General features: G+C 41.1%; 1 protein-coding gene across 1 annotated transcript in view; it reads left to right on the forward strand.

The window, feature by feature from the left end:
- camsap2a (calmodulin regulated spectrin-associated protein family, member 2a) overlaps positions 1-17,385 on the forward strand; it is a 47,760-nt gene extending 30,375 nt beyond the window's left edge. Inside the window, exons 7-19 of the mRNA XM_070908471.1 lie at positions 387-526; positions 7,868-7,964; positions 8,210-8,306; positions 8,586-8,617; positions 8,750-8,819; positions 8,955-11,103; positions 12,353-12,489; positions 12,952-13,175; positions 13,835-13,907; positions 14,558-14,623; positions 15,810-15,925; positions 16,478-16,596; positions 17,080-17,385. Coding sequence (XP_070764572.1) covers positions 387-526; positions 7,868-7,964; positions 8,210-8,306; positions 8,586-8,617; positions 8,750-8,819; positions 8,955-11,103; positions 12,353-12,489; positions 12,952-13,175; positions 13,835-13,907; positions 14,558-14,623; positions 15,810-15,925; positions 16,478-16,596; positions 17,080-17,385 — 3,626 coding nt within the window. The remainder of the gene's footprint in view (positions 1-386; positions 527-7,867; positions 7,965-8,209; positions 8,307-8,585; positions 8,618-8,749; positions 8,820-8,954; positions 11,104-12,352; positions 12,490-12,951; positions 13,176-13,834; positions 13,908-14,557; positions 14,624-15,809; positions 15,926-16,477; positions 16,597-17,079) is intronic.
- Positions 17,386-20,895: the final 3,510 nt, after the last annotated feature.

Consider the following 20,895-nt stretch of genomic DNA (forward strand, 5'->3'; position numbering starts at 1 on the left):
CTTTGATGAAGTGTGTTGATAGTGGGCCCAACAATTACACCCTCATATACAACACATATCCACACACACAAGCATTCAGTTTAACTGAAACATCACAGGGACAAAAGATCAATCACTCGACACTGATTACTCTTTAAATGTGTTAAGACACAGTTCCACCCACAGTCACGATTGGTCAGTCATTCACAAACCATTGTGCTTTAACACCTCAGCAGTTCCTCACTAAAAGATCCTCAACATTGTACTTTACACACTGCACTCATCTCTGATCTGTACCCTGAAAACCACTGAGGTGTGTGTTATAACCAGAACGGGCCAGAACCCCTTCAATCATCAAATTCGTACTGACGCCACAACACACCTGATGGCTCCCTCTGCCCTCCCAGATGTCTGTCTGAAGGAGAGCATGACGTTGGCTGATCGGCTGTACAACCTGCAGCTCATACAGGACTTCTGCAAAGACAACCTGAACAGCTGCTGCCACTTCAGCCTGGAGGACATGCTCTACGCCTCCTCCACCATCAAGGTACTGCTCAAACCTGGCTGCATTCAACACAGAGGTTTGGAGTTTCACTTCCAAAATGAGACATATGCTATGACAAATGAAATACTTTGACCCTCACTTCTATATCAAACCATTTATCGTGCTTGTCAGTAAGTTACTTTAAGTCTCTGACTAACAAAACGATGGATCTTGCACAGACTGTTGCCTCTATTTTAGAGTTATTTAACGTAGCAGTTGTTTTATTTTTTCCAAATGTACAGAATGTTTTTATTGCCCGTCATGAGAGTGTGCATTTTGAGAAGCTGAGAAGTTGATTGTTGCTCGTAAATTGAGCTCAATTATCATTTTAAAGGCTTTCAGTTCTTTCTAGTCAAAAACACGCTCATGTCACAGAATAGAAATCCGTGGAGTGACTTGATGCCAGTATTGTGATACTGATCCTGTTTGGTTGGTGTCCAAAGCTTCTCCCTGCAAACCCATTCTCCCCTCTGAAATTGCTTTTGCAGTTAGTGTGTAATAGTCGTTACAGTCTTGGAGAAATATCTGTCAGAATTCAAACTGCTGAACTACTGACTTGTTGAAACTTAGTCTTTGAAATGTGTCCAGTGTGTGCCAGCAGGAAGAAGAAATGCCAGTGGTAGTTACCAGAAAAAAAAATTCAAGTGGTGGTTCTTTTTTAAGAACCTAGGAGATGTCAGGTCTTAGTTTGTACATTTACAAGATTACAGACAAATCAAGTTGTACTTAAGTAAATGATTGTTTCCATAAACTGATACAAATCCTCTATGTGTTAATTCATTCATGAGGTTTTCGACAGAACAGATTAGAAAACCATATGTTGTGGTGTCCACTGAGAAAGGCTAAATGAAACAGGAGAAATGAGCAGCTCTGTAAGCCAGTGTGGTGAGTCATGCTGTGGAAAAAGCATTTAATCCAAACTATCTGTCTTCACCAACCACAAGCCTGGAGAGCTGCTCTCACCCTGCCCTCCCAGCATGTCTGCATGTGTTTTTTCATTCTTTCCTTGTCTTTCTTTGTTAATTTCCTGTTTTAATTTCCCCTCTTTTTCATTTCTTCCTTTCCTAATTTCCTTCTCCAATTTCCTTCTCTAACTTGCTCTCCCTGTCTTTCTTTCTTTCTTTCTTTCTTTCTTTTTTCATTTTGTTCAATTTGTGTTTCATTCTGTGATTTTTCTAGTTTTCTCCCATCGTACTTTGTCTCTCTGTTTCTTGACCTCTCTCAATCAGTCGTTTTCTTTCCCTCGCTGACTCTTACTCTCGATGTTAATCAGAACCCTTAATTGTTTTCAATATAAAAGATAGAGATGACACAATGCTGGATTGCTGTCCTGTCCAAAACTGGAAGAGAGTGCTGTTCTTACAAGTACTACACAACCTTTGTGTAGGTCTACTCTTCATGTAGTTTCAGCTTCAGGTTGTGTCACTGCAGCTAGGGCTGCTAGTGGTTGTTAACAGCTCTTATTCTTGTCCTTATCGTTCTCTTATCCCGTTCTTGCTCAAAGCCAGTGTTTATAGGAAAAGCGATCTTAGAGTTTAAGAAACAGTTGCTACATTCATGCACCGTGTGGGTGTGCATGACTAATATTATATAAATGTAAAAGGTGTGTGTTGGCTCTAAAACATATCTAGTTCTAGTTTTGTTTTCTAATTGTGTTCATATATGTTTTTTTGTCGGCGCAGATTACCTTTTCTTCAAATAGCCACAGTGGCTGCTGGAGTCCACAATTCTCACAACATCCCAAAACAGCGACTCCCACTATTCTGCCACACTAAAGGCACAGTGTCTGCCACAAAAGACAGTGTACTACAATTTGTCTGGTGGTTTGGTGTAACTTTCCATCCGTGCTGTGTGTTTGTTTTTGTGTTTGTCCCTGATGTGTCCATCTCAGTGTGTTTTGCCTGAGAGCTGCATAAGCAGTAAAAAGGTTGATGTGTCTGGATGACTTTGACTCTGCCTCAGCATGTCCTCTGACGGAGAATTGTTGTTCTCAGCACAGACTGAGCACAGGTCACTATAAGGACAAACATCAGTAGTGCCCCCCAGTTTGAGAACCACTGGTCTAAACTGACTGAACATCAGCTTTCAAGCCACCTTTAACTTCAAAACATGCTGTTTGCAGGGCAGTTGTTGCTATGATTCCATCCGGCTGTTGAGAGCGTTTTACACACACTAACTTAAATATAATAGTAAGCTGACTTTCTAGACACGTGTCGTTCATCCAAAATACTTTTGTAATAGTAATGTAAATAATCTTTCAGTATATAAACAGAGTTTTTTGTTCTTGCAAATCCTATTTCTTGCTTCCATCTGAAACTAAAAGAAAGAGAAAAAGTAGAAGAATTTCATGTCATTCAGCTATGCCGAGATGTGAAAATAGCAATGCAGGTGCTCAGTAACAGAATCTCAACAGTAATAAATATTTGTAATAATATTATAGTAATATATATATAAAACATTATAAATCAGGAATACAGCACTCGTGAGATGGACAACATGAAAACGTTATCTCACACTCCAAGCCGCACAAAACTCACACACATCGACTAAACACACAGCATCAAAAAAGAAAAAACTGAGTTGTGTGAACCAGCCAGTAACAGTATTTTGCTGACACTGATTTCATGAGGGATAAAAAAAAAATCCCAGCAGGGCAGAGTTATTGCCTGAGAGCAGCGGTGCAGCCAGAAGTGCACACAGAACCAGTTAAACTCAGTAACCTTGACCCAGTTTCCAGGCAGTCACACCCTCAGTAGCTGTACGTCGTCGCCCGTCATACTAATAGAGACCTTATTATAGAGATTGAGCCGAGACATTCGAGGGGAGGGGAAGTGAGAGAGGTGTTGATGTGGAAGAAAATGGAAACAGGAGAGAAGAGACGAGAAGTAGCGATAACACCAACAGAGAGTCTGAAACGGTTAAAGAGGAGATGGAAGAGACTGTGGGGGGGGGGGGAGAGAAAGAGGGACAGCATCTGTTGGGAACTTGATAATGTGTTTAGACATGCCCATCTCTGAAGCACACACACACCCTGACACATATCATAATTAGCTGAAAGTTTTGCTGTACTAATCCTTCCACCAGATGTGATTTAGATCTGATCCATTTAGAATGAAGAACATAAAACTATACGCAGGACAATTTCTGAATTATGATTGAACCACATGGAAATGCGGCCTTGTATGTTATTAGGGCTGCAACTCATTAATATTTTTATCATTGATTAATCTGCCGATTTCTAGTCTTTTCTATAAATTGTCAAAAAATGCCTATTATAATTTCCCAGAGCCTAAGATAGCATATTCAAATGTCTTGTTTTGTCCAAACAACAGTCTAAAAACCATAGATATTTAGTTAACTATCATGTATAACAAGGAAAAGCTAGAAATCCTGGAACAAGGGAATGTTGTGTTATTTTTGCTTGAAAAATCGATTATCAAAACTACTTGCTGATTAATTTTGTGTCGATCAATGAATCAACAAATAGACAAACTGTCTCAGCTCTAATGTCAAAGTTAATAAGTAAATATTCAAATGAGATACAGGTCATAAATTTGACTGCTTGGCTGAGCAGCATTAACATGGAGGACATCAAGACACAGAAATGGAAAGAAAGACAAAACCTGACAAATAAGTGTAAAAGGAGACGCCTCAGTTCTCAGTTTAAACATGAGGGCTAGACTGTAGCTGGTGTGGGTGAAACACATTAATAGATATTATCAGACATCAAAAGAAATCAGTCTATATGTGCAGAAAATTGGAATTGGGCATGAAGCTTCACAGCCTGAACATTTGACAGCTGAGTGAGTGTCTTCATGCCTGCGCGCGTGCACGCACACACACACACACACACACACACACACACACACACACACACACACACACACACACCAGTCTGTCTGGCATCTTTGTTTCAGAATCCATGTGCTTCTTTGTGGCAGCACTGCACACAACATCACCAGAGTTAAGGGTCTGTTCTTTTTCCTCTCAAGGTACCGCAAGACTCGGGGGGGAAAGTCTACATAGAACACTACATTTTGTATGTTTGGAGAAGACAGGATCAGTCCACTTTATATTCAGTATATAGTCTCTATAAGCAACAATAGACTAGCCTTCAGTACCCAACCCCCAAAGCCATAGGATGCACACATTACTTAGGGCTATTCTTTCCTAATGGACACCAGGCTAGTAAATCACATCAACCCACTCCCATTTACTGGCTCTTCATTTAATTAATTCACAGTACATCTAAATTACCATCTGTGGATCCAAAAAGGAGAAATTAAATTCACCAGCTTTGAGCTTTTGCCAGCGTTTGCTGCTTCTTTACCAGGAGGTTTGTAGCAGACATGCTGAGGCTGCCCTGAGGAAGACAATTAACACTCTTAACTGTAATTCATAAGCTGCCTCTTTAACATGGCTTTAAGTTGATCGATCATTTGTCATCATTTGATATCAGCAATGAATGATTTATGTTTTTAATGTTTGTAAATATATTAAACACAGACTGGGTTCTCTGTTTGATTTAAAGATACTGAATTGCATTGCAGTTGAGTGATTTGCAGTGAGTGTTGCACTAGGATAAGCCTGCAGATAAGAGTGCAAGGATCATGTGACGTTCAAGTGGTGATTGTTCAGTGTCATAATTTAGCCAATTTTTGCAGTGTAGTTCTTAACTTGAAGTGTTGGTGTCTCATGTCTGTGTGGCCACTTTAGAAATGTTTGCATGGAAGTTCATTATTCTTCTTTTAGAAATATAACACAAGCCCAGGTTTTTCTTAGCAACTCTGGGCAGCCTGATAAACTTGGCTGTAAATCAAGAGAGTGGGTTTTCCAGATTGGAGTGAGTCTGTCTGGCTGCGGGACCTAGATCCTTTAATCAACCCTCTGGCCCAATGATTGTTGACATTAATGCCCAGTGAATGCTCAGTGCGTGCCTAGAGTCCTGCGGGGTTGAATGTCATTTGTAGGGTGTTTATGTGTGACCTGCTGTGTGTGTTTTTATGCATGCACACCCTTGTCATTGCAAGTGCATTTAAACGTTACACCGTTCATATGTGAGTTCATGCATGTGCAGTACATGCGGAGTGGGGGGGCTGTTTGTGCCCATCGCTGTAGAGTGGATTATCTCCCTCCACCCCCACCTCCCTCAACCCCAAGCTCTCTTCTAGTAATCACCAATCAGGTTCCTGTTTTCATCCTGAGAGTGACACACTCTGACACTCAAATCTCCAAACAGACCAATCTGGCCAACACTGCAGACCTGGCAGAGGTAGCAGTACCAGTCAGTGGGGAGTTACACGTAGTGGTGGTGGTGCGGCAGTTGGTTGTTTGGGGATCTCTGTGAGTGTGTGTGACTGCTGACTGGTGGTATTAAGCGATAACACTCACACCTGGTGTGTCAGTAGTAGTCAGACGGGCAGATGGGAAGAGAGAAGTCAGGCTGGGCTTTCTGCCACCAATCTCGGCTGGGCTCTCGGCTGGGCGGACGATAGGAGATCTTTGTCTCTCTCTATTTCTTTCCTTCTTTCTTCTTCTGCTCGTCTTAACCCACTGAGGAATGCTTCACATGCTGAACATACCTGAAGGTAACCAGCACTCTGGTATTTGACTAGCTGTTTGTTACTAATTCTATGTTAAATGCTATTTAACCCCAGTCATAAGAAGGGCAAATGAAAAGATGTCCTTTAAGAGGAAAAGATGAAAGTTTTTAATTTGCTGACAAAAAACTGTTCAGTTTGCATGTAAAGTTGATAATTCAATATTTTTCTGCTTTACTTTAATTGCTTTGGTAACCTTGTGACTACAGCGTTTCACACCTAGATTCTGTCATAGCAGCCCACCTTTTCACACGTTTGTAGCTATGCTTTCTATCATGTGAGGTAAAAACACAAAGGACTCCAAAAAAACGTAAAATGCTGCAGTAACACCCAAGAGAAACCACTGCTACTGGTGTTAATTGCCTCTGCCCCTCCTGGTGTGCTTTTGGGCTGTAGTTGGGGGGCTTAAGGGGTGTATGTATGATGTGTGTGTGTGTTTGCTGGTGTGTGCTTGGTGGAGCAAAATGTTGCTGATGAGGTGAATCAGGTATCTTTAGAGCTGATCCATGCAGCATTGTCTTTGTCTTGAGACCATAGACTGAGGGCGGGGAGGGGGCGTGTTTCCTCAAGGTCGTCCCTGCTTCACCACACTCATTTTGCATATGTATGCGTGTGCATGTGTGCATTTGTAAGTGAGTGCCGGCATGTTCACTGTAAAAGCTGCCCAATTTGGCACGATAATTGACTCAGTATTGATTCTTGAAATATGTGAAAGTGGAAAGTGTGGAGTGTTTAAAAAGTTGTTATTTAGCTGATGATGGCACAAATCTTGACCTCATTAAAAATGCAGTGTTTGGACTGAATATGAGATTGGGGTTGTTCAGTGTCAGCCATACTGGTTGAACCATGTGGTGTTTTGAGTAATGTCTGTTAAAGGCTACATGTTTTACCTCTGTTATACAGTGCAGCTCTAACAGACACATTTGTTCTTTAAGAACAAGTGTAGTAGTCATTCATAGTCCACACATTTTTCCTTTGTTGTAAGGAACATGTAACACAGGGAAATTGGATATTTTTGCAGTGCAGTGTCCTTAAGCAGTTTGACCTCCCACTGTATGGTGACCTGATTCAGACATGGACACGACCTGGCACACACACACAATCTGATTCAGGTTGACTAGTGGATTGCATGCTGGTAATTGAGATCAGAAAAAAATAGCTGACCTCTATTTTATAAATTAGGTTAATGCCTTAATCACTCCTTTCTACTACCACAGGTAATATTGACATTGTTATGTTTGTGGAATTAGCTTATCTAGCATGTGAAAAGCCATTAGCTTTGCTTAACATACATTCTTGCTGTGTGAAGAGTCTGATGAAGTCAGGAAAGATATTTTAGACCTTATTTTACTTAAATGTGACTAATGTTTGTAAAATGTCTTGCTGGAAAGGATGAATATAGATCGCCTTGTAAATTACTCCTCTGTAGGTTGAACTATGAAGCATCTTTCTCTTAAGAGGACACTCTGTAAAATGGAGCAACAGTGAATTATTTATATGCAGACTGGAAGATACAACTAATACTCATCACCTCAGGTTTCCTGTAAGGGTTAACAGAGACACCTGCTGGAGAAGAAGGCACAATGCAATTATATGGCATGTGGTATTGTAGATAAAGTGACAGCAAAAGACATCAAAGTCACTGTAACAGACATCTTTCTCTTTAAAGTACCGTTGTGCTGAGTGACTATGTCTTACCCAGTCCAATGTTTTTAATCTTAGTCTTGTTTGAATATTTCCACAGAATAACTACCTGGTGTTCATGGCAGAGCTGTTCTGGTGGTTTGAGGTGGTCAAGCCGTCATTTGTGAAACCAAGAATGCTGGACAACGAAGGCACAGGCAAGTCTTAAATTCTGAATTTACAATACCATTCATAGTAGCAAGAGCAGCTGTAGTGTCATGTGTAGAAAGAAGTGCTAGAAGTAATGGTAGTCGAATTGTAGGTACCTGAAGGTGTATTTTATCTGAAACAAAGTACAAAATACACAAAGCAAAGTAGTTATGGGGAAATTGATGTACAGTATGATGTTGCTATCCATTGTGAAACCACAGTTTGAACATTTATCACTGTTATGTCACCTCAGATCCCTCATCCTTGTTGAAGAATATGCCAGCCATCCCCATCTCCAAGGTAACCAAGAGGAGCTTCATGGAAAGATCCCCAAGTCCTGAAAGACCCAGGTACACTAGTCCAAATTATGGTATTCAATGTGAAATGTGAATTTCTTGTGATATGTGTACTTCAAAAGTGCATGAGCAAGGCATTTCATTTCTAGTCGTGTGGAGCTGCTCGTTGGCTAATAGTTTGCACTGGTTGGTGGGCAGCTTGCAGGTGTGAATATATGGTACTGAAAAAAAAATAAAAAATCTGTATCTGGACAAATTAAAGCTAAAAATGACAATGAAAATATATATTACAATGTTGAACATGTCTGACATTTTCTTTCTCTCGTTGTCTAGTTTGCCCCTCCGACCCCAGCCTCGAAACTCAGGTGATTTTTATTTTTTTTACCAAATTGATTGACTTGATAGTCATAGTATTAGGTATGAATATCAAAGTATTATTACTTATAGGTACAACAACTTCTGTTTTGGTTTTTACTTTTCTTACTTGTGTCATTCAGGAGAGATCAAGAGATCGACCTCAATGTCCTTTGTCGATGGCAACCTCGGCACCTGGCCCAAAGAGAAAAGGTTCGTGATACTGCTGTCCTGTTCATGTGCTGCTCATTTAAAATATCCAATCCTCAAATAACCTTTTAAAATGTGTTAGAATGCAAAAAATATCTGAAGATTTAATTAGAGTTTCTTTTTTGTTTGTCTGTTAAGGTCTGGGCCTTATGGAGTGTCTTTTGACATCCCCTTTGACAAAGAGGACACTGCTCTCACCCCTCTTTCCTCCACGCGTGGCATGGTCAGGTCCGTCAGCACTGACGATGGTTCTGGCTTCAAGGTCCACCACCTGCCCCGTGGAATGAAGCGTAACCTGTCCTTCCAGCCAGTGAATGGTCAGAGTGTCGGCATTGAGGAGGAAGGCTGCCCAGACAGCCTGGCTGGTATGGAGCCTGGCAGGCGAGTGTACCCCAATGGACATGGAAGTGTCATGGCAACAACTCCCTCCGTGGAGGAAGCCCTCCAGATTATCCACAGCCCAAATAGGCCCCCAGCGGAGCGGATCAACAATGGTTTCTTCCTGCACAGTCAGGACCACGGGATCACTGGTGTTGGTGGCTTGGAGCCGGTGTCAGAGATGGACTCCAAAGGGCCTCTGAGCACTACAGACACCACCGAGGTGGATACTGGTATCCATATCCGAACAGAAGACATGCTGGATGAGGATTCCTCTCTGAAAGACTGCTCTGTGAACATGGACCTGGATATGGACACGCCAAGCCCCTGCCCGAGCAATCAGAGCAAATCCCCCTCAGGAATGAAGATGACCAGCTTTGCCGAGCAGAAGATGAGGAAGCACGTTCCATCAGCTCCAGACTCAGGGAGGTGCAGTAGCAGCTCCCTCAAGACCACTCCTGAGGGCTCTGAGTTTGGCCTCCCATTATCTGTCTCCTGGGCTCCAACCCCTGAGCACAGCCCCATCCATCAACAAACCACACCACCCCTCACTGCTCAAGCATCGCCCACACCTGTACAACTTCCACCCAATGACCCCGCTCAGGTCATGGCTACGGAGATGGTACAGCTGAGGATGAGGCTTGAGGAGAAACGCAAAGCCATCGAAGCACAGAAGAAGAAAGTGGAAGCTGCTTTTACAAGGCATCGGCAAAAGATGGGTCACTCAGCATTTCTCAATGTGGTAAAGAGAAAAGGAGACGGGGCAGCCAGTGGAGAGGAAGGAGGGAAAATCGAGGGAGAAGGCAAGGCTGCAAGCCCAAGTCCCACCTTCAAATTTGGGAGGAGCAAGGCAGACACACCTGATGGGGCAGAGCAAAGCAGCACAGGCTCCTGTTGGACAAAGTTACCTGGTGGAGGAGAGGAAGTTGGGCAAAGCCATGCTCAGCTAACTGAAGTAGATCTCACAGAGTACACGCGTTCTATTGAGAAACTGAACCATTCATTAGCCTTCCTTCAGACTGAGATGCAGCGACTAGCTCAGCAGCAGGAAGTGATCATGGCCATGAGGGAGCAACAACATCAACAGGCATGGGTCATCCCTCCTCCACATACAGACCCGTCACCACAAAAACACAGTCGAGCCGGAGCTGTCACCCGATCCTCAGGACCCTCTTCTCCTGCCGACTCACCTCGTTCCACCCACCGTTCTCCAACCAGCATCAAACGCAAATCTGCCTCCTTCCACTCACGAAATCCTCGCACCACTCGTCCCAGCGAGCTCAAGCTGGCCCCTTACAATCGAATTCTAACGGCCCCGCAATCTGTCGATAGCATCCCCAGGCTACGGCGATTTTCTCCCTGCCAGCCCTTGGCAAGTTCCTTTGTTTACATGGGGGACAAACCAGCAACCGCCAATCCAGCAACAGTAGCCTCAGAAGGAGATAAAAACAAGGAGACGGAGTCACTCCTTTCCCCAGAGAGGGAGCTTGCCTGTATATGTGTAGCCAACTCACCCCCCAGCTCCCCCAACCTGCAGAACAAAAGACAACAAATATTCGAATGCCCAGGAACCCAGGAAACAGAGGTTCACAACCAATCCAAGATCACTGACATGGAAGCAGATGACCAGAACGTTCAGAAGTCAGTTCCAGATCTCAAACCTACCATAGAGTCATCATTTCCTGAGGTCCTGGCCCACCCTGTGGTAGAGACCTTCACGGTGACACCTTCAGAGATTCCTCCCCAGTCAGAAGCCTCAGGCCAAGTCAAGAGCAGTTTGATTGAGGTTCCTCTGTCAGTCATCAAGCCAATGGAGGATCTGACACTTGATGATGGTTTGGAGATGCAGCAGGGTGATGTGGAAGGCTCGGATTACGAACAGAAGATGTGTCGTGGTTTCTTCTTCAAGGTAGGCTGTTGATTCAAACTGCCATCACATAACACAAAGAATAATATTTCGTAGCACTTTTTCATAATAAATTAAAAGTGGATTTGCAATGCGTAAAGTAAATGTACCACTTAATGTTATCTTTAAGATAAGATTTACTTAATTTGTCCCCAATGGGAAATTTGGAGTCAATAAGTAAACAGCACAGAATAACAACACAGGCAATAAGATCATCAGAAAATATAACAACAAAGAACCAGCAGCATAAATCTCAAAAACCAGCAGCAGACCAGAGTCGCAACCATGTAGTGCCAATGGAAGCCTTAAAATGCAGTGGCACGTTTCTTGAAAAATAGGCAATTACATTTGAACCTGGGGCAGCCATGTTTGTTCCTAACATGAGATGATGAATGGTTCAGGAAATATGCCCACTGAGAACAGTGTCATCTTCCCATTTATGGGTTGTAAGATAGCTTTTCTAGCTGCAGTCTGGGCTTTGATGTAGGTCATAAAACTGGGGCTGTTGTGAATAATTCAAGCACAGCTGTGGAAATGTGGGGTTGGAGAAGGGTTGAATAGATTGTGAGGGTAGATGCTGAGGGATGAGCGAAGGATGTTCACATGAAATAAAACTCTAGATGAACCCAAATTTGTACTGAAAGCAACTGAATTCAAATTGAATTTGTTATTGTAAAGGTGTTATAAAAGCATAGTTTTACAATACAACACATTCAGAGTGTGTATAAGGTCTGATATGACAAACCATGTTTCCAGTAGTCTCCTGCTCTCTTGCTATAGTCAAGGTTTCATGCAAACTATCTTAACTGCAGTGTGATATTGCCACAAATATCCATTAAATAGAAATTTGTTTAAGGTTTCTTGTAGTCCCATAATACAAAGAATATGGGATGAAAAATAAATTGCATAATAAAGGTGTCTCGAAAGAAAACCTCTACTCTGTTACCTCTGCCAGCCTTTTTACTGTCTCATTTTATCACACAAAGGAGAGTCGACCTTTCACAACAACTCAGGTTTTGGATTATCTCATTATATCAGATTGGATGAATGAAAAGATTTAAGGAATATCAGACTATAATAACACTCAGCTCTGCCTCTTGATCTGTGTCACAACCATAGAAGGTCAGTTTTGCTCAATGAACAGCAGCTACAAAACATTCAACAGTGAATAATATTCACAAAATGTTCTGCTTAGAACCTACTTTACCTCTAACAGTGTGAGGGGACTGACTTTGTTTCCTTCCTGACTCAGGCGGATGGGAAGGCTGATGAGAGCATGGCTCAGAAGAGGGCTGCACTGTTGGAGAAAAGGCTGAGGAGGGAGAAGGAGAGTCAGCAGAGGAAGATGCAGCTGGAGGCTGAGCTGGAGCAGAAAAAGGAGGATGCTCGGTATGTTGACACATCTGGAAAATAAGTCTATACACATTTTCAGAGCATACAAGTATAGGAATGCAATGTTGTATGGTCTTTTCTTTATTCTGGTAAAAGTGCATTTATTTATGCAGATTGTTATTAAATGGTTGTATTTTTGTCATTTTCTTGATATGGTAACTTTATATTTTGTGGTTTAGACAGTTTAGTCTTTTCCCTCTTTTCTATTTCCAGTTTCTTTTTTTCTTTTTGTTAAAGTTCGATCACTCCACTACTGTCTTGAAAATTATTATCATGTTAATTTGCATCAGAAAGTAAAGAAAGTGTGACCTCAGTGCGATATGTTGTCATCTTTTTTTCTAAAAACGTAAGATTTAAATTTACAATTTGGTAATTACTTGTTTTATATATTTTGTGCAGTGTTAATCACCTATATTGAACAGAAAACTCTTACAGTTTTTCTCTGTTTTGCCTGTTCAGACTGAAAGCAGAGGAGGAGCGCACCAGGAAGGAGGAAGACAAGGCCAGGAGGGAGTTCATCAAGCAGGAGTATCTCAGGCGGAAGCAGCTAAAGCTGATGGAGGACATGGACACCGTCATTAAACCTCGGCCAGTCGGTGGGGCCAAGCAGAGGCGGGGCCGCCCCAAGTCCATCCATCGTGACAGCATGGATTCCCCCAAAACCCCTGTCAGAGCTGCCACAGGTAACCATGGAGATGACCCCTCCTCAGAGAGGTCAAGGTCATCCCATCTGTTGAATCTGTGACCTGCTGTCACTTTGCTTTGTGCCACAAGAATGTCTTACACACATTTTATCACATTCCTGACATCTCCTCAAATAAGTTATTATTTTTTTATATAATAAAATACAAAAATATTTATATAATTCGGTTAATTTAAGCTCATTGATATTGGCATTGATATTACATTACATAAATGTATATATTCATGGACTTACCGATATTATATCTAACAAGAAATAATAACAAGCAGCAATATTTTTGTATCTAATGTCTAACAAGTCCAAAATAATACAGTAGAACCTGAAATTGAACATGATTTACTGAAGAAGCAATGCAATACTAGTGTGTGTTGTTTTGAAGTAATTAAGCATCATATAATGTGTATTTATGCATGTATCATAGGGTGTGTCCTCATGGATTTTGTGTGTATTACTGGTTGTGAGAGTTCATTTTAGTCCTAACACTGAGGCTGCATTGCTTTGTGACAGGGCTGGCACAAAACACAGTGGACAGCAGGGTGTTGTTGTTGTTGTTGTTGTTGTTGTTGTTCATGGTGTAACTGTGTGGTGCTGTGCCACATCTCGTCTCACATCCAGGTTCACGCCAACGTGTTTTTTCAGTCTCCAGCTTGTCCCTCGCTTCCCTCAACCAGGGAGACAGCGACAGTGTTCACTCTGAGAAGAGAGCGCCAAGGTGAGATGTTTTTACAAGTCTATAACTGCCGGTGTATCATGTCATGTGAAATGCAATAAAAAGGGTGGGATTTTTCACAAGATGTCATACTTTCGGATACATAACTCTTGATTAATTAAGGAATAAAGCTGTCGGATATGTTTAGTAAAACATGACGAGTGTGAAAACCTCTGTGCAGTTTGTTGTTTGCTGTATGATCAAAGATAGGAATCAAAAAATCTGAAACAAGTCCTAAAACAGAAGAAAACACCCTGCATTTTAACCTGGTTCACTTGCTTTAAGATTTACAATTACTAAGCTACTGTATATGAGCATTAAAGCCATGCATAATAAACAGAGTAAATGCACACTGAATTACACAGGGCAGAAAATTGCAATGCTCTTGAATTCTCGAGCTTGTTGTACTTCTGGCCACACAGGTTCCCGGAAACATTTCATGTGAAACCTAAAAAATAAAAACGTTGACTTTGGAGTGAATGTTTAACATAAGTTTTTAACTCTTCAATGTGTGCAAGAATGGTGATATTTTCTGATCTTTGTTGTTCTTTTGCTCTCCAAACTAACTCCAGTTGTCAGGTCTAACATTTCTTCTGTATTCTTCTATCTTCTTTCTTTTAATACTTTCTTTCCTGCTGTTTCACATCTGTCAGAAGTACTAGTTTAGCCTCTGGCAGTCTCTTCTACTTTCTGAGCTCTCCTAAACTGAGAAGGAGAAGGTTAGTTTCTTCTTGGCAGTTAAACCTTAAGGCGCTTCATGCTGTCCCAAGCCCAATCCTGCACTGAAACCCTGTTCCCACACTGGGTTTTATTATGGATTGATCGAGCAGTTATGGGAAAGGCAACACATTTCCTTGATCAACTTCAAAGCACTATTCTAATGCTATGCTTTTAGCAGCATCTCCACTACAAAACAATCGCTTCTCTCTTTCCACTTACCTCTCTGCTGTGCCCTCCTCACCAATTTACACTCCTGCTCTGGCTTTTTCACACCTGATAAAAACATCAAAGTGAATTGTTTAGTTTTGTTCACAGACCAGTTTTGTAGAACACACCCTGCATAAAACATCCATTTTATCAAGTCATTTAACATTCATTTAATATCATTTTTTCTTGAAACGTGAGAATATATATTTAATCCAAATTTGACTTTTATTTGTAAGATTAGGCCATTTTGAGAAGTTAAAGAAAGCTCAAGATGACTTGCTAAGGTGGGCAGTTTACGTTCACAAGAAAAAGCACTACAAGCACGTTTCAGCTAAGTTTAAGGCTTCAGTTGCTCATTGATTTTCACATAATTACAGAGGCCGAATAGTGTATTTTATAAATGCATTACAATCCCAATGGAATAAGTGGTATTCACTCTGTATATTTGGAAATCACTTGTTTAAGAGAGTGTAGAGGGGACACATAATGTAGTTGCAGTCCAGAAAAATAGCAAGTAAGTACCAAGTGCTGCACTGTAATTAATTGACCCCTTTTATTGACCTTAAACGCGCCAGACTGCTTCACATCACTGCACTCACTGCCTGTGCATGCAAGCTTTGCTTCTTTACTAGTTACTGTAAGGATGTACAACAGACACCCAAAGCAAGACACTAAAGTAGTACACACAGTTACACACAGTTACACACAGTAAAGGATAAATCTATACAAACGTGATGTAGACAGGGTGGGAAAATGACGCCATCCTAATACCGCCGCTTTGTAATGGCTGGAAGGATTCATTTTTGGAGACGGCACTGTATTTCTGTATCTAGTTGCTTTGTATAATAGTACAGTAGTTTCCTGCCCTGCCTACAGTGTAATTTGCTGAGTGTTGTGAAGCAGCACCCATGCAGAAAGGTGATCTAATACTCTGCGTGTATATGTGTGTGTGTGTGTGTGTGTGTGTGTGTGTTCTAGGCCAGATTCTGCAGATGGCTTCCTGTCCCCGAGTCGCTCGAGCAGCAGGAATGGAGAAAAGGACTGGGAATGTGGATCCACAACCTCCTCTGTTACATCTAACACAGAGTACACTGGTACGACACACATCTGTAGCGTTCAATGCAAATGATAAAACTAGCTGTCAATTTCTACAGCTACATTTGTAGTTTAGCCTAAATATTTTAGAGAATAAACAGGAGCTAATGTTGTGGAATAACATCATAAACCTAGATATCAATTTCTGAAGTGTTTAATTTAGACATTCTGGGTACTTGTTTGTATCCAGTGCAGCTAATATTCTAATACGGTGTTTTTATCTTTTTAATACTGTAATTTTTATCCAAAGTTAAGTCATCCTCTTGTCTCACTGCCTTTGGAAGGCTGTCCCACCTCAGTGGATTTAAAATGTGAATCAAATATATCAGCTGTGTGAACAACTGTTAGTAATCTAAATGCTGCATTCATAGCTCACATTCCTTTGTCAGTCTACCCACTAACACATAGATATGCTACCAGTGGAAATCTTCATACATGATTTATCAAAAGAGAGAGTAAAAATAGGGCGGGAAGTCTTTTCTTTGACATAACTGGAGGAGTTGCCATGACAACAGTCTCATCCTGATGTTCCCTCCTCTGTTCTCATTCAGGACCAAAGCTATACAAGGAGCCCAGTGCCAAATCTAACAAGCACATCATCCAGAACGCTCTGGCCCACTGCTGCCTCGCAGGCAAAGTTAATGAGGGGCCAAAGAACAAGATCCTGGAGGTAACAGCATGGAGCTTTTACGACATTGTTTTATACACTTGCAGGGGACGGGGTGTCCTGGTGGCTCTATTGATGACCTGCCTCCAACATTGTGGATTAAAAGCTGACATTGGACCTTTGTCTCTCTTCCTGTTTTATCGTCTGTCTTTACTGGGATGAAATAAAGGCACATATTAATTAATGAGTTAATGAGTTTGCATTAACCGGGGAACAGGAGTAATTTAAGGCCTGGTTCTCAGTCATTGAAGTAAATAAAAGGGGTTTGAGGGATTTAATTTCAAAACCCTTCCATCACAGTCATTTATAATATTATTCTAAGAGAATTGTATGCTTTGGCATAAGAAGGACAGACACACTTTTAAATAGCTAAACTTGTGCTTGAGCAAGTCCAAAGAATGAGTCAAATAGAAGCAAAAACTTTTCCTTTAGCATACACGATCTTCATACTGTATCTAATGAGTGTTTCTCCTCTGACCTTAACAGCAAATGGAGAAATCAGAGGCCAACAACTTCCTGGTTTTGTTCCGAGATGCTGGCTGCCAGTTCCGCTCTCTTTACACTTACTGCCCCGAGACGGAGGAGATCAACAAGCTGACAGGCATCGGCCCCAAGAGCATCACACGCAAGATGATCGACGGCCTCTACAAGTACAACTCAGACAAGAAGCAGTTCAGCCAGATACCAGCCAAGACCATGTCGGCCAGCGTGGACGCGGTGACGATCCACAGCCATCTCTGGCAAACCAAGAAGCCAGCCACCCCTAAAAAAGTAGTGCCTGCCCAGTCCTAATGGAACTTGATACCGCGAACGTCATCATTTTCCCCCTCAAATGGAACATACCCATTTCAATTTGCACTTCACTGTACATATCCATGAAGATTCAAGCACCTGCAATGCCAGTTAGATGAATGCATATTTGTCTTTTTTTATGTTTGTTCGTTTTTTCCTCTCATTGCATTCCTGTCCTTGTTTTTCCTACTTACTCTGGACTGGACATGATAGGACTCAAAGATTATGAACAACTGGAATGTATGCCACATGTATGTTGAAGAAAGATGTAAATGCTTATCACTTCTGTGTTTTTAGAGACTGTCATGTTCGAGTTAGTTTTCGAAGGCAATGTGTGAGTGTTGTTTCCTATGTGCCAAACGTCAAAAAAAAAAGAGACAGTATGAATGCTAGGACATTTTATTGGGTACACTGAAGCACTGAATGTTTTTAATTCATGTACAGATTGATTTGTGTTTGCATTATCCTGTTAATGTGTGGCCTTATGCTCGTTTTGTTTTAGCGTGTGAGTGCAATGAGGTGATTGTAAAACAACATATACAGATGGGTTTTTTTCTTTTTGTATTTGGAAGAACACTTTTTTTCTTCATCTCTGTGGGTAAAACAGTTTGTATATTAAGGTACGTAAAACTACAAAGGGCCAAAAAAACTAATTGCATACAGCTAGTGTTAGCCACACAGTACATGTGTGTTCAGCTCAACAAAGCCAAGCGGTTTCAGCTTTTTCAGAACCCTTTTTGAGAAAGTGATTTTAAAGAATGCAGGACGTTACTCTAGATCACTGGTTCTCAACCTGTGGGTCAGGACACCTGCAGACGATTTGAGCTGTAATGTATGACGTGTGAAAAAATATATTTCTAATATACAAACATGCCGTCATGTTTGTAATTGTTGTGTCAAATTCCCTTTTGTCGCAATATACAGAGGTAGTTGCAACTTCAAGACGTGTTCCAATAATTAAGTCAAATTGATGAAAGTTGTTGACAGTGAAAATAAAAATCATCCCCTCGGGGTCGAAGTGAACCCTCTGGTTTGTTTACACTTTGATTTTACATGGAGGCATTGCTTCAGCAGGTTGAGAACCAGTGTTGTAGATCACTTTGCTGCTGGTTCACAGTAGATTTGTGAACAAATAAACAGCTCAGTATTATTTTCTTTTGATTTAGAAATGCTGCCTACTGCACCGATGTAGGTCTTTGCAGTATATTAATATAATGCTTACACTCTCACCCACTGGTATCAGGAATCTGACTGAACAAGTCATAATGACACCTAAGAAGTATTCCTCTTTATATCAATATCAGGATTTCACATTAAATTGTTGTACTAGTACTTTCCTGAGAGTATTAAATTCTTCAGATTCACACCGGGCTTACTCATCTTAACAGTCTGCACTTATGATACTCTAAGGCACTTCTGGTAAAAGCATACACCAAACATGAAATGTAGTGAACATAGTGCATATACAAAGTTTAGATTAGTTAAAAAATCAATTGCTCTGTTATTTAAGGAAATACATTAAAATGGCCACGCTGTTGCTATGGTTGTGTCATTTTCAACACATCTGTGCATCTGTGCTCTTACGTGACACAAATGTGTGTTGACCCAAACTAAGATTACATTATAAGAGTATGTATTAGCAGCATATTTGTCTGTTGCCAATAGATGTAACATGTCACACAGTCATTTTGTTCATTCAGATTTATATTCTTTTTTTTTTTCTATTATTAGGAGAATGAATTTCACAAAATAATGCAAGGCAGGATAGGGCAGATCCGTGTTGCTGCATACGGGTAGAGACTCGCCACAGAGTTTCATTGGTGTCAGTGTCGCGTTCCTTTTGCCACCGAATGTCAAATCAACATCATTTGCAGGAAGGATTTCCAACAAAAACAACATCTGCGAACATGGTGCGTTGTTTTCAACTGGGGGGATATTTATGACCAAACGAGAGCATGTACATGTCTTTGAAAATGTAATCGAGTATGACAGAGTGAAGAAATGTTTCTCTGCTGTTTATTGGAAGGATTTGCCCACTGAAGCTCTGTCCACCTGCTTTTGGCTGCTTAAGGCCAAGGTAAATGATTATTTAAACTATAATGATATTGTACAGTGTGTTTATGTGAGCTCATACCTATTCACTGATGACTTTGATTTGTTCGTCAGACGCTGTGCTGTCATTCAACATATTGCTGAACATGTAGTTTCATTTTTGTTGTTTTCTTTTTTCTTTTTTGCATTTAATAAAACTAAGCATGGCCTCAGCATTTATATGGTGTTCATTATAAAACAAAATGTCTATTTTAAAGGAGGAAAGGGTATCAATCAATCTGGTCAATCTCCAGAAAAGTCAGGAGGGTTTTAGTTTTACAGTAGACCTTTTATAGAGACAATATATCAGAGCTTTTGTGTGAGGCAATAGTATCAAATTCAAGGCATTTTGTTGTTAAAGCTCAGTCTTATCCTGATTGGGCTGGAAAATTATACTTTTGGCAAATAAATCTCTTAAGAGTAATCAGGCTTACAATGCATTTTTGAGTATCATCCCCATACAAATTGAAAAAAATGGCTATATCCTGAGGAAAGAGGAGGCCTTGGGGTACGCCCTAGCAGAGTTTGAGCAGGAGATGAAGCTACCCTATGTGGAGATATAACTGGTCAAAAAGTTACATTTTAAAGCTATTAATGGCCAAGCCAGATATTCCAAGGTATAGTAGTTCTTTAATACGATCAAAAGCTCATCACTTTCAATTACCAAATTATTGTGGAGTGTGGAGTACAGTGAAGTATGAATCCACTCAAACTCAGTATGTAGTTGAACCAGCAAGGCTGCATTTCCAATCAGCCAAAGCTAGCAACTGACCCAGGGCCCCAGACCCTCAGAGCCCCAAAAGCCCCAGGTTCTCTGGAGGTCAAATGGTTGCACAGATTTTGATTATTGCAGAATTGTTAAGGAATTTGTACCACAAACACACAACATGCAACAAAGAAGTAAGAGGGTCTTGTGGCCCTGTTTTGCATAGGGGTTGAGACCGTTTGGGGTGGTTTTTCATGATTTTGATTTTTGACTGACCAGAATTCAGAGTTTAACATGGGATATCAACCATTAGCTATATGCTAACATTCAGGCTAAACGCTGCACGATGTACTAGCATAACTACCTTTATATTTTTGCCAAATCCATTGATAATGTAGTCAGATGTCTGAAGAGAAAACAGAATACACTCGTTATTAGTATGTTTCCATTAATGTTTTACTGACATTTTGTGACATTCAGTTGGTTTTTAATTCCCCTCTTCCTCAGTTGAAAGTTGTTGTTTTTTTTTATCGCTGCCGGTTGTAGGTGTGACCACCGGGCGTCATCGCTGCAGTTGATTGGTGGTTTGCGGCTGCGTCCGCATGGCAACCGCGAGCTGTGTACAAGAAAGAAGACACAAGTGACCCTTTCTGGAGACGCTGGCTGGTATTTCAACATCCACGACACCGTCACTGCGCTCTTCTTCGTAGATA

This window comes from Enoplosus armatus, chromosome 7, assembly GCF_043641665.1.
Source record: "Enoplosus armatus isolate fEnoArm2 chromosome 7, fEnoArm2.hap1, whole genome shotgun sequence".
Classification (NCBI taxonomy): Eukaryota; Metazoa; Chordata; class Actinopteri; order Centrarchiformes; family Enoplosidae; genus Enoplosus; species Enoplosus armatus.